The sequence below is a fragment of the Chenopodium quinoa genome, unplaced genomic scaffold, assembly GCF_001683475.1.
Source record: "Chenopodium quinoa cultivar QQ74 unplaced genomic scaffold, ASM168347v1, whole genome shotgun sequence".
Taxonomy (NCBI): Eukaryota; Viridiplantae; Streptophyta; class Magnoliopsida; order Caryophyllales; family Amaranthaceae; genus Chenopodium; species Chenopodium quinoa.
Window position 1 is genome coordinate 1,289,819 of NW_018744996.1, and position 15,047 is coordinate 1,304,865.

The 15,047-nt window shown below is 31.2% G+C and overlaps 1 protein-coding gene across 1 annotated transcript; it reads right to left on the reverse strand.

Annotated features, from left to right (window-relative positions):
* Nucleotides 1–13,271: 13,271 nt before the first annotated feature.
* LOC110707117 (casparian strip membrane protein 2-like) lies at nucleotides 13,272–14,568 on the reverse strand. Its single transcript, XM_021885132.1, has 3 exons — nucleotides 14,064–14,568; nucleotides 13,806–13,929; nucleotides 13,272–13,659 (listed from the first exon to the last, which is right to left on the reverse strand). The coding sequence occupies exons 1-3, from the start codon at nucleotides 14,333–14,335 to the stop codon at nucleotides 13,444–13,446; spliced, it is 612 nt and encodes a 203-aa protein (XP_021740824.1). The 5' UTR covers nucleotides 14,336–14,568; the 3' UTR covers nucleotides 13,272–13,443.
* Between the last annotated feature and the right edge of the window lie 479 nt (nucleotides 14,569–15,047).

Genomic DNA, 15,047 nt, shown 5'->3' on the forward strand with positions numbered 1-15,047 from the left:
GTAATTTTTCGGGGAGAAGGAAGGGGGAAAGGGATTTACGGGGGGGGCTGATGTTGGTGGGGGTGACGGCCGGTGGTTTCGCCGGTGAAGGAAGGGAATCCGACGGCAGTTGGGGTCTCTGGCGATGTAGTGACGGTCGGCGGTGGTGGGGCTGGTGGCTGGGTTAGAGTTTAGGGGTTTTTCTTTTTTTTTAATTTTTAATTTTTTTTTAATTTTAATTTAAATTTTTATTAATATTTATTTTTAAGCCAATAAACAACTGACAAGTGTTCCTAGTGGGTCTCACTAATGGTTTCCATCCAAAAGTCCGTTAGAGGGTGGTGAAACCAAAATTTTGGGATTTTTGTAGGTGTTATAATAAAATTTCAAAATGTTTTGGTGTTATAATCAAAATCGGGTTTTTTTGCAGGTGTTATTTTCTAATTTGGCCTTTTTTTAATTTTAATTTTAATGTTTATTAATTTTTATTTTTAAGCCAATAAACAACTAACACGTGTTCCTAGTAGGTCCCACTAACGGTTTCCATCCAAAAGTCCGTTAGAGGGTGGTGAAACCAAAATTTTGGGATTTTTGTAGGTGTTATAATAAAATTTCAAAATGTTTTGGTGTTATAATCAAAATCGGGTTTTTTTTGTAGGTGTTATTTTCTAATTTGGCCTAAAAGCACAATTAATTTGCCAAAATCTCCTTTTTTTTTTCCTTGATTCGACATATTTATTGTTAAATTTCACAACATTTTGTGATACATGCACATCTTATCGCCTAAACACCTACACAATTTTGTTAGTGCACATTATCACCAATGCATACTTTCTAAGCACTTCTCTCCGTACAACCACACTTGACATTTTTTGGATTTTGACTTATGAAGCATTATCTTCCACGCTTCTTTCTTCCTCGAGTTTCACATGGTTTTAAGGAATACTTTTTGTGTTTACTACCCCAGCTTCAACTCCATTTGCAATTCGAAAATCACTGCCAACTATGGTGGCACACGTACTATCTCTAGAATGTATGCAAGGTTACTTCAACAATCAAAGGTCAACTGAAAAAGAATTTACTACCTTTATGGTTATTTTTATTTTGTTTTTAAAATGGTTTGTAACTTATGTACGTTAGGGGGTTACCTATCCCTGATAGCTTCAGTTGTCTTATGTTGTATTTGTTTAGCTTTGTCTAATTAAATGCATTCTTCTATTGTACAAAAATATATTTCCTCCTTTTTAAAATATTGCACCACTTGTCTTTTATGGAAGTTTTACAAATATTGCACCATGCATATCCATTTTAGGAAAGAAAATATTTGAGTTCACTCTACAAATATCCTATATACCCTTACCTTTAAACACTTGATTTTTTAGTTTATGTTTACAATCATACTTGTACAAAAAATGCTTTTTATAGCATTTATTTAATAGCGGTTTTATACTTCTACCTTTCTCTCTCTTTTTTTTCTCATTGTCAAAATATTTATGTGATTGTATCCAACTCTATGGTGTAATATTAAAAGAACAGAGGAAGTATGTATAGTTAAAAATGAATTTGATTAACTTACTCAACCAAAATATGAAAATTGATTTGGAAGAGAGAGAGAGAGTGTAAATTGAATATTTTGGGTCATTTTTGCAACTAACCATTACACTACTCAGCATCTTATCCACAAGTATGGGTCATCCCCTTATTACTTTATTAATCAACTATTCCTCCAACTTCCAATTCTTTTATACTATACAAACTTTAATAATGATGAGTATGGTATATTTTATCATGTAGTAGGCCATGCAAAATCCAGATATTTTTGGTCTACAAACACAAATACACAATCTTATCTTCCATTGTTGATCAAATTAAACAAAGATCCTACACTAAAGACGACCCAAGTGACTACTAAAAGAGGGATGATGGTGTTACAAAAAGTGTTGTCAGCCCCCATCTCAAACTTTAATATTGCTAGTTGTAACAACTCCCATTTATATAATAACATTATGCATGTCATTCTTTTATAGGTCAAAATTTCGTTGCATAAGTACCACATCTCGACACATTTGTAATACGTAGGTGCATGTTACATTCGCGTGAAGATAATTAAAAGACATGCAAGTAAAATTAAGGGTAACACACCAAAAAAAAAAAAAAAAAAAAAGGAGTAAAATCAAGGGTGCAATGGATTATTATGTATTTATGTTGTTCCTACTCTATTAATATATAAATCAATTAATATATTAGAAAGTCTAGGATTAGACTTTCGGTTATGTTAATATTCCTTGTATAGTTATCTTTTGGTATGTATATAACCATTTAGGAGTTTTAGGCAAGTTAGGGTTGTCTATTAATTGTACTATATATATGTTTGTGAAAATCAATAGAAGTTAAGACATTTTCTCCAATCTTTCTTGAGTTTAACATGGTATCACAACCTCTCTAATTTTTAGGTAGTGTTCCTTTTTTTTTTTTTTTTTTATGTCATATAAAACTTTTTACATGTAAATCTTATTTTATCTTATCTTCTTAAACTTTATTAATATTGAGTAAACCTTATTAGAACTTATTATTAGACTTAAAATTATTAGAGTTTGTTAAATCTTATTGGTACTTCTAATTATACTAGATTTAAACCCGTGCGATGCACGAGTTTTATTCATAGTTAAACCTAACATTTAATATTTAATCGAAATAACAAAATATTAATACATGATATTACTATTTTTTTAATCTTATACAATTAAGGTTCACACATATACAAACAAATTTTAAATTTTCCAGGCTTCCATTATCCTTTGTAAATCAATCGTTGATCGTACCAGTTGATTAGTTGCGTAATTAAACCCACCCTCTTGAATTTCAAAATTAACACTTATGAGTTATGACTGACTTCTTAATTATGATCACTGTTCATCGCATTCGAGAATTTCACGGTGTTCAAATTCTAAAACATGCTTCTTTACCTGCAAAAATTTTACGTTTATTTGTGTGGAATATTAGATTATATAGGATTGAAAAAAAATATTGGATTTAAAGCGGTGATAAAGTTTAATAGATATGTTAAATTTTATTAACGTAGAACTTAATCTTTTAGCTGTAATAAATGATAAATGATAAACATTTTTTTTTGCTGGAAAAAGAGCAAGGATATATTTTTAGTTTCAATGATTTTTTTTCTTATTTTTTATAATTGAACGTGATTTCACATTTTTTTTATTAGTATTTTTGAAAAAAATATTTTATTATAATCACTTCTCATTTCATTATTTTTTTTAACTAATCCAATTTTTTTAAAAAAAATCAATTGAATGTGAATTTTATTTTTTAAGTTTAATAGTATTTTTGTAGATATACGAAATAAAATAAATAGTTTCTTTTCTCTTAGATAAAATTTTCAATTTTAAAAGATAAAACTTTATTTTTATAATAAATTTAAACCTTAATTTAATTTTAGTCCTACGTGGCGCTTTAAAATAATAATCCTACGTGGCATAATTTTATACGTAACGCTCTAAAAATACTAATCCTACATGGCGCTCTAATAATTTTTAAAAATTTAAAATTCTACGTGGCTCTTTAAAATCTTGGGAAAAAACCCCCTTTATATATATACTAGTTTTGTGCCCATGCGAGATGCCCGGGTTATTTATTGAAATTTAAAATAAAACTTGTTATTTGAATTTTCTACTCATGAATTAATAATCACTTGACAATCTAAAAAAATTAGAAATAATAATGTACAACCAAAAAGAACGGTTGTCTAAAGCTATGATCTCTTTTCATTTTCTTTGAATATCTAAGGAAAGGTTGGTTAAATATTAAGACTTAAGAGAACGATTATACCGTATATAATAACAGTCTCTTTGATTTTTTGTTTTTTCCTTTTGTATGGATCCGTCATTTGTATAAAAATATTGGTATTTTATTGAAAATAAAATTCTAAACCAAAAATTTTATTGAAAATAGAAATAACTTTTTTATCCTACTAAGTCATCCAAATTTTATTGAAAGTAAAACACTAAAACAACTTTTTTATCCTACTGAATCTATCCAACTTTTTTTTTATCCTATTCTACAAAAAAAAATATTCAAATAAATCCTACGTGTCATATAATTGTCGCCTACATGGTGCGACACTTGGCGAAAAGTTGAAACGCCAAATGTCGTTGTCTCGTGGCTTGACTAAAAGTTTAGCTTTATGTATTTAGCCCAGGCGGTGCCCCGAGTCGATACATTAAATATTATTGTATTATAGCTTTCATTTATTATATTTTATGTAAATGAATTTTACTTTTAATATTTTTTATGTACATAATAATGTTAAATACTTTTATTTTAAATTTAGTCTAAGAAAATAATTTGTCATATAAAAGTACAAAGAAACACACTTTCATGGTCTACATTAACTATATTTAAGAAGAATAAGTCAACTAATTTATTAGATAGCAAAGTTGGTGTGACTTGTTATTCATTTTCCAACGGACCTAAGTTCAATTCTTGACAAAAGCATTTTTTTAATTGACGCGTAGCATTCATATTTCTAGCTAATTTGGTGATGTGACATTCTCTTGGTGGAAGAGAGGGGTAACACGTGGTGTGTATCCTTAATTAGTAACGCCTTTTAATATATGGTATAGTGCGTAGCGATGCCCAGATTGTTGATAAAATTTCGTATAAACTATTTTGCTTGAATGTTAAATACGGTCCTACAATCCTTTTTGATAATGTAGTATATTTAGACATACGATGTCATATTGCTTATTTAATTAAATAATAGTGTACTTTTTGTAGTTTTGTTTGTGAATAGGTATCTACGTTATTATTGACTTGAAATTATTTTTATTGAATTTAAACTTTTTTTTTATTGATTCTCTATTTTTTTTAAATAAATTAAATATATTATAAATGGATCTTATTTTAAAGAACTTTTTAAAACGAATTGTATGATGGAAATAGAACTGAGTTATAGGATATTTATTAAAAGTTAGATTAATTTTGTATATATGAAATATTAGAAATATATTGATAATAAAACTCTATACAACATTTTTATTTAAAAAAAAACTATCCAAAAATCGCTTGCTTAGTATCATACGTGTCAATGTGTCATAATAATATCTATTTTTTTGCCTACGTGGCGCAACACTTGGCGAAAAATTGGAATGCCAAGTGTCGATGTCTCGTGGTCTGGCTGCGAGACCGGCTTTATATATTAGTGATATATGATATTAGATTATCTCTTATCTCATCTTAACAAATGATCACTTAATTTAAATTTATTAGTTGCAATATTATCTTAAAATGAAGGTTTCATTTTTTTAAAAAAATATTTTATACATCCATAAAACTCACAAAATTTCCATACCAAAAACAACACTAAAAAAAAATACCATAATGACTCAACACATCAGTACTTTCCAATAAGGCAAACATAGAAGGGGAGACAATGGTTAAAGAGGGATTTTAAAGGGAGGAATGTTATGTGCGTAGAAATGCATAAAAAGGGGAATTCATGTAATTACACATATGTACAAACGAATGCATATTCTGGCATCATTGAATGATCAAATAATACCATTGAACATACAGTGATACTATATATGCATATAGTGATATTATATTTACATTCAGTTGTATTAAATTTATGCATAAATAGTACCACTGAAGATGCAATGGTACTATATAAGTTTCCAGTGGAACAAACATCATGTGATCTCCCATCATGTGAGACAATCTAACCAAAAATAGGTGGAGTCCACCTACAGACGTCTCTTTTCCTATCTTTCTCCACTTTTCTGTCTCTACTATGTATTTTTAAAATATTTTAATCAATATTATGTATTTACAAATACATAACATTCCTACATTACTACTTCCCCATGATTAAAAACCTTAGAAAAATGTTCCACAAGATGGCTACTTGTGATTCGTCCAAGAAAAAATCGATCTACAGGTAACAGGTCCAGGTTTATTCATGACATCATTGACCCACCACCAAAATTGTTTTGTCTCAATCAAATTTTCCACATTTTTTTTACTTTTGTTTAGGTTTTGCACTCGTTTGATGAGCAAGTGCCGAGTGTCAATTGGTACCAAACTACTGTATTAATTAGCTTTTACAAATCATAATCATAAAAAATAGATAGGTTTGCCAAGTTTGGCAAATTTTAGTTAAATTAGCTTAGTTGGTAGTTAACGTTTCTCTAGGGGTTAAGATGAAAGCTAACTTTGTTTTTAGGTGAGACAATTAACCAGACAACATCACAGCAATAACGTGGATTTTGAAGTTTGTTTTGCCTAAGAAAGAAAGGTGTCAATTCTTGAAATTAATAAAAGTGTGCAGTATTTAGCTGTATTTATAGTTTATACATTCTTGTTAAACTCTATTATGGCTTGAATCTTTTTAATATTTATTTTTTTATTTTTTATTTTTTTCTTGACTTGTTCACTTGACATATTAGATGATTAGTTGCTAACTCGTTCACTTGACTTGTTTAAACTGTTGTTTACACGTTCACTTGACAAAGTACATCCCATTAAATAAACTAGAACAAGTAGTGCACATCATGAATAGTTTGGAAGTTTCTCTATTTGAAAGGGAAAGCATTGAAGTTTCAATTAGTATTGTAAATGGAAATGGTATAAATGTAACAAGTACAAGTAGCGATTTAAATTGGTTAGGTCAAATAAATACCAAGCACCACTATTATCTTTAGAAATTCATTACAACAATATAACAATAAATTTCAAACAGATTAATGTCCATTAATTTTCTCCTTATCGCACAACTTAGACTCAATATTGAGCTCTAATCAACCAATCCATCTAATCACCTACGAAATATATATTACAAAATAAGAAAATATACTTTATATTTGTACACACTATACTTTTTCCACAAATATTACGATTTAAATAATTTGGAAAATGTTGTGGGAGTAATAAAAACCATACAGCTAATTGACTAGAACAAGTTTTAATCTACACACAAGATAACACATGAGATCAAATCTTATTTTTACCGGCCAAAGCAAGGAAAAAAAATGTACCCAACAAATGAAGTATATCACATTAAAAAAAAACCATTGTCAAAAAAAACAAGAAATACAGTATATAGCCAGTATAGGTCATATTCATTTACAAAAAGTTAAAAAAAAAACAGCTTATGATTCAAGTCAGCTCCATATTCAATAATTTAGGATAATAATAATTAAAAAAAAGAGAGGGAGAATTTACAAAGAATGTATGGTTATACAAGAGAGAATCTCAACACCCTTTTACCACCATCTAATTTCTCTCCACCAAAATTCAATCCATCAAACACAATCCATGAATCCAAACAACTCCCCAAAATTGGGTAACTCAATAAAAAAAAAAATTAAAAAAAAATAAAAAAAAAAAAAAAACAGTCAAAAATCATAAGCTAGGATTAGATAATATTTACAGTTGGTGGTGTGGATGCCAACTAATTTATTTAGTTGGTCAAAGTCTCGGGGTGTGGTGGTACCCAGGACCTGGGATCAAGTCCCGCCTACATCATTAATTGTGTCGTGTCGTGTCATATTGTGTTATGGCTCAGGCTCGAAGACGCCTTAAAAGAAGAGTAAAAAGGCGTTGAAATGCTCTGTGAATACGAGGGTAAGCTCTTACCGCATAACTTCCCGTTTGTCGAACAGCCTCTTCGACGGTGTCGACGAAAAGATTGAGGCTTCTCACCGGTGGGATGTATAGCGTCAATGGCACAGCTGAAAATGCAACCGCGAAAAATACTTGTAACATTTTTGTATGATCTTTTATACAAACAACAACAACAAAAAATCAGCAAAATTTTGTGGGTTGTTTAAAAATGGCGGGATATAATTGTTGTTATACTCCAAATCATGTATAAATCGTCGTCTTCGTCTTCTTCGTCGTCGTCTTTTTCTGGGTATGATTCTGCCAGTTGGGAAGATAGGAGAGAGAATTTTAATGGGTTGAATTTGGATTGCAAAATTTATTGGATTCCGATTGATATTATTTGGTCGGCTACAAATTTTGGGGGATTTTTGGAATTTTTAATTTTTTTGGGGGTTTTTTTTTTTCCCAAACTTTTTGAATTTGGTTTTTTACTCTCTTTTTGGGGTTTCAGCAATGTGGGAAATGTGGTGGGATAAAGGGTTTTATAGGGAATTTGTTTTGGGATTTTTGAGTTGAGTGGTTCTATAATTGGTTTTTTGGAAAGTATAGAGGGAAAAAGATTCCAACTATTTGGTTGTACGAAAACTTTTACAAGACTAGGTAAATAAGAATAACTTTACTTTTGAGTCTTTAATATTACAATTTTTAATGTGATTCGTCACACGCTAAATTGATTGCATGAATTTTATTGATAATCTTATGATTTATTAAAAAATTTATTAGTAAGTGTAGCTATTCATGATCAAGCTCAATTAGAAACTTGTTATATGCATTAACACTTATCTTATTTGAATCGGTACTTTTATAGTTTTATTAGCTTATTGTTTATCACTTAATCAATAACCAATGGAGTAATTTATGCATGTATCATTGCATCGTATGTAACTCCACATGATGGTGAACCTTATTGGTAAATCCATCAATTTATTAATACTCTTGTCAGTAATCTTAGCTATTCATAATCAATACTTCAATTAGTAACATGATATATACGTTTTCACTAATCTCAGATGAATCAGTACCTTTATTAGTTTATTGCTTATCAGTAACCTAATTTATGCGGTATATAACTCCACATAAATTGCCAATAGCCTCATTCATGTCACTCAAATCATTAATAATATAGTGTGCCATGGCCATACATCGTGAACGAATTTGTGAATGATCTAAATCTCATTTGTACCAAACTTGAGATTGAAAATATGTGTGTAGGACCAATGGAACATATGTAGCAACATGCCTAAAGCTAGTGAAACTTGAAGAATTTCATGAAAGGTATAGAACAAAAGCAAGAAGAACTTCAAGAAATGAAGGGTACTAGTCAAGTAGTCAACTATTAGTGAATTGAAAAAAAAAAAGATCTATAAAATTAGAAAGTTATTTTCAACAAAATTTGACTTACCAAAACTTATTATACTTGTGCATTAAATTTATGGAAACTTATTACTTTGTATTTGTACTACAAAGAAAGCAATTTCTTAAATCTAATAAAACCATTACTCATTTTAACATTATCTTTAAAATGTAGTATCCCTCTTAAAATTTTGGATCATTTTATTATTATCCAGAGTTGTGGTTTTTAATTGTGTCTATTCACTTGAATTATTTCACTATTAATTAACTTAGATAAGTCCAGATGAGATGATTTAGGTTAAATAAATTTAGACTTGATCATTTTAATATGATTTATTGAAATTTAATTCACCACTATAATTATACGTCCACATAAGTAAAAATAAGGTGAATGAAAAACACCCTATTTCGGCTTTTTGGGGGGTGTACTAGAAAGATCCCTATCCTTTTCTTTTTTTATTTACATATATATTTTGTTTTAGAGGGTGCTATTATTGATTTATGATTGTTTTGATAAAGTATGTTATTCGTTTTTTTATCTCAATGCGTTCCTGGTCTCATGGATGTTATTATTTAATTATTAGTAAGGGCCAATTAAATGATAGACATATTATGCAAAGAAAATTTCCATTCATCCCCCATCTACAAGGTGAAGAGTCATATTTCATATAAGCGATGGAAAGAAATTTTCCAATGAAAATCACAGCTATGAAGAAATACTCCACCAGTACTTTACGACAAGTCAAAATTTGATAATTAACAAATACTCCCTTCGTTTCACTTTGATAGTCCCCTTTGGAATCAATCACTTAAAATAAGAACGACTATTTCACCAAATGCCACTGAGTAATTTCGAAATTCACCAAATGCCATCGAACTTTTCAAAATTCACCAAATGCCACCGAGTTTTAACAAAATTCACCAAATGTCATTTCCGTTAGTTGACCGTCAATGTCCGTTAGTTGACCGTTAGTTAGACCCCACCACTTGCCACGTGTCACCTTCTAATTGGTCCGTTTTAAAAATATATATATATATATATTTAAAAAAATTAAAAAAATAACAAAAATAAAAATTAAAAACTTTTAAAAATAGTAAAAAAAAAAATTAAAATAAATAAAAATTACAAAAAAAAAGAAATTAAGAGGTGGCAGCCACCACCTCCTCTGTGACTTCCCACCCCAAAACCCTAGCCACCACCACCTTCTCCCTGACTACCCACCCCAAAACCCTAGCCACCACCACCCCTGCCGCCAGCGCTAGCACCGGAAGGCGCGCTGGCCTCCTGCGACCTCTCCCCAACCCCGTCGCAACCCCTTAACCCGCAAAACCCCACCCCCCTTCCTCCACCACCCCGAAACCCCACCCTCCTTTTCCCTCTCTGATTTCCGGCAACCCAAAACCCATCCCCTTCCCCAACAACTTCGTGATTGGTGCGAGATTGGTGGAGGAGTTTGTGGCCATTGATGCGAATGGTGCGAGATTGGTGGAGGAGATCTCGGCGGCGGTTTTTGGGGTCGAGGCTGGCTGTGTGGGTGGTTTTGGGGGTCGACGGTGGATCAGGTGAGGTGCTAAAGGGTCGGCCGGCCGATTTTTGTTGATTACAAAGGTGGCAGCCGTTTTCCGGCAATATAAGGGAAGGAGCAGGGTTTCGTGGTGGTGGCTGGGGCGGTTCAAGGTTTCTGTTTTTTTTTTTTTAATTTTTAATTTTTTTTTAAAAACGGACCAATCATAAAGTGACACGTGGCAAGTGGTGGGGTCCACTAACGGTCAACTAACGGTTGTCAGTCATTAATGACACTTGGTGAATTTTGTTAAAACTCGGTGGCATTTGGTGAATTTTGAAAAGTTCGATGGCATTTGGTGAATTTCGAAATTACTCAATGGCATTTGGTGAAATAGCCGAAATAAGAAAATAAGGAATCCTAATAATTTGAAATTTGATTGCAACTTTGTAATTAATGTTTTGTCTTTTCTTGTTTTATTTATGGAAATTGACTATAATTAAATCACCTATAATAAATTTTGATAGAAAGATTTGCCATGTCAGCAATCCACTAGCACATATATTAACCAATCCGAATTACTTGACTATTTAAACACCCAATTAGATTAATTATTCACGGATTATGAAAATTATTCACCCTATAATAATGTTTGGAAATATTCAATATATGTATATCATTTTGAAACGCCCATAATAGTATATGAGACTAACAAAGTGACACAGAGGGAGTATTAAGAACTCTAGTCCTTTTATTAATTGACATATTAAATAATATACTCTCATAAACTTAATACGTGGTATATACTTGGTTTAATTTTGATGTGACTAGTGCACTTAATTGGTCACTTCTAGCACCTAGTGATGTCAATTAACATAATTTGACTAGTGTTTTTTTTTTTTTTTTTTTTTTTTTTTTTTTTTTTTTTTTTTTAATTTCATGATATATTAAGAGATTATTATAAATATTATTCAAAAGATAAAAAAGAGATCGTTATAATTTCAAAGCACCAATGTTGTTTCATAAAACTAGCTACTTTGAACAATTCTTACAAGCTCTAAATTTTTGGTTCAATTTCTCTTGAAGATTTCAATCTCCTAATTTTAATTGTGGTTATGCTCTTCACGTTGTATATACGAAATATATTATCTTCCTACAATTTTAAAATTTAAATATCATCTATATATATTAAGAAGGAAAAAGATAAAGAAAAAGAGATTGGAGTTTTACCCTACAAAAATATGACTACTATCACAATGTTGTTGCATATATTATAACAACGGTGACTTTGCTAAAGTGAAAAATGATATGTACTTTGTAATTTTTTTTTGCTTCTATTGTTTAAACCTTAAATTTTTAGTAGCTCAATTCTAATAGCTAAGTATTTTAATTTCCTAAATTACTTGTATAAGTTTGTACACCCTTTTGTATTATTTTATTTGCCGTGTTTTTTTTAACGCAATGCAATATACATATCTCTAAGAATGCATCAAGAAAACTTATTAAAATACATATTTGGAAAATAAAAATCAAGACAATAGCAATATCCTCAAAAGTCAAAACTATGCTTTCAACTTTGAAGAACATATTTTGGCACCAAAATGGAGTTGCTTTCGAACTTGAGTCATGGAGTTTTGGGCTTATACCAAGGCGTTGGTTCATAGGCTTGATTATCCTGGGCCTATCCTACGATACTGCCTTTAAGGGTTGGACTTTCCCTAAAGTATCCTAAGGGAAAGATTTTTAAAATGAGTTTAACAAATTGTAAATTGAAAGTTGTTAGCTTATTAAATAGCTTCAATGCATCCAAATTAAGCGGATTAAGCTATAAAATCAGATACATAAAAGTCCTTTTCTTGAATATTCTATTACCGTATAGTTAGCCAACTTTTGAAAATAGTAGTGTTGTGTTAAAAAATGATGATTCAGTCAACACGGATTTACTCCATCTAACAATTGGATAGAAAGCTACATATGTTTTTTACAAGTTTATGTGGTTATATTAGTTATTACAAGATTATGTGGTTACATAGTTAAATGTGTATATCCTTTACTCAAGTTTTATAATTAAGAGTCTTTTATATCCAAAATCAACATTTGACTATATAGTACTATAAAGGAGTATATTAAAACTAAAATTGCGAGCGCACATGATTCCCGTATAAAAATATTTGCAATATTTTGACTATTTCACTATTCAGACGTTAACTTTGATTATGTATGATTAATAAAACTAGTGTATAAAAATTCAAATGATATTGTTTTATATGTTGTAAGTCTCAATCTATATTTTTAAATAATTTTTACTGATACAAAGTTGCATATATTAATGATTAAACATGTTGATTTATTCGTCATTCAAATTGTTACAAGTATTTTGAAACAAATAGAGTAATATCCACTTTTGTGTGGGAGGATTTTTGATGAACTTCCACCCAAGCTAGTGCTTCCGGTGAGAATCAAACTCGTGACCTTCAAGTCACCAACTCGATCCCTTAGCTTGCTATTAGATCAATATTAACTTGGTTATCACAAACTACTTAGGAATACAGTGCATGCGATTTGTATATGCAGTCCATATGAGTCTCATTAGGGAAGTCAATATGATAATCACGTAGCAAGAGGTTTTTGTCATTGGCTAAATTTTCGTCTTTTCTATATCACTTGTTACAAGAACCTTTTGCCATGCTAGTTTAGACTTTAATAGTGCAATCTTTGTGTTTGACAAAGAACTTGCATGTAAACAGGATTGTATACTTCATACAAATTCAAATTAATCCATTTCAAACTCAAATTCATAGTCTTACAAATGTCTACAAGTCCAAATCGACTGTTAAGAAAAGAAAGAAAAGGCGGTATTAACAAGCTAAGATATGATAAATACATTTAATTTGTCACACTGATAAAATCCATCCTTAAGAAATACTTAGTTTCTTCTGAGGGAGGCAGCAGAGATCAACACGAGTACGATGAAGAGAAAAGCAGCAATGAATGAAGCAACAACAGCTCCACTAACGCGCTCACAGAAGCTGCCAAATTGTTGGCAGATAGCCCCCCAGTTGATCTTGTTGTTACCCTTGTGTGCCAAGTATACTATGGCTGCTGCAGCTCCTGCACCTGCGGATATCAGTGCTACTGCTATCTGAAACAGAAACATTATGCAGGGTCTCAGGTGTCACACTTCAATATCGTTTAATAGTATCCATATATACTTCGGTAATGATTTAAATCTGTAATTTTGTTACTTCGCCAAGAAACTTGTTTAAATGAAATGGTTTATGTATTTACCGTGTCGAAGATGATGAGTAGCATCCTCACCCCTGAAGCCTGTGGTCTCACTATGCTGACAATGGAAAATGGCAGGGAGAGAACAAGGTATGCACTTGCCACTGCATTTGCAGCCACAAAAAATCTGCAGTGTTCACCATACGATATTATTACACGCTATACAGTAGAAGTAAATATTTTGGACATTCTTAAATAGTATATGTGACTATAAATGTTGTGGAAAGGGTGTATCATAGATGGTTACTAGAATGCACTTACGAGAAAGCAGGGAGATCGTCGTATCTAGCATGAAACTGGAAGAATTGAGTGAAGAAATTAAGAGTTTGATCACTGGTTCCCATTGCAATAGCGGCACCAAGAGCAGCAGCTAAAGCAGCCAGCCTTAGAATGAAGTCGAAAACAGCGAGCCCTCTATTCACAGCTCCCCCTCCTGATCCCATAACTTTAACAGCTTTCATGGCCCCAGACTTTCCTCTTGGCTCCGACTTTGGCTCTTGGATGTGGATGGTTGATGATTCGTGGTGCGACATTTTCTGCTGTTCTTCTTGGGTTGGATTATGGATATAATGTAAACTTCGGAAATTATGTGAAAGATGAAGATGAGAAATGTGAGTAAATTGCTTATGGAAGAAGGGAGTACAATGGAGAAATATATAGTTGATATTTGTTAATGGGTTAGTTTTTTTGTTTGATGGTGGCAAGTTAGGTAATGGGGCAGCTAGAACAACAGTAGTGGTTACTCAAACTTGCTCCATTTATAAAATGTTGCTATTAGCCTGTTATACTACTCTACTAGTATTATTTTTGACATAAAGAGTAATCACAAGTAGAGTAGGTGGTTCCAACCACTTGGCCAAGGCTTCCGAGTTCATGGCGTTCAATTCTCATCTGCTCGTCCTTCATCCTTGAGACTTCCCCTTGCTACTTTGGCTTAGCTCAATTATTGTAATCTTCTTACTATCCAATACACTTACTTCATCCTAGGTTGTGGTGAGATCCACGTGGATTCAGAATCGATAGGTTATTGTATTTATTTTTTAAAACACACTTTTAGTGTATTGTTTGGCAGAATTTTACTTTAGACACAATCGTCTAACCACGTCTTAAAATGTAAATATCTCAAATCTTTGTTTCTGCAAAAATTATAAAATCTTCACTTTAGACATAGTCGCTAAAACACGTCTTAAAAGGTAAATATTTCAAATAGAGATTCCAAGAAAATTTTACATACCCTACGTTCCT

Excerpts from the sequence above, each read along its gene's own strand:
- LOC110707117 (XM_021885132.1), bottom strand. The coding sequence starts at position 14,335 with ATGTCGCACCACGAATCATCAACCATCCACATCCAAGAGCCAAAGTCG. Across the intron at positions 13,930-14,063 it reads GACGATCTCCCTGCTTTCTC|ATTTTTTGTGGCTGCAAATG; the intron begins GTAAGTGCATTC and ends TGAACACTGCAG. Across the intron at positions 13,660-13,805 it reads TACTCATCATCTTCGACACG|ATAGCAGTAGCACTGATATC; the intron begins GTAAATACATAA and ends TTTCTGTTTCAG.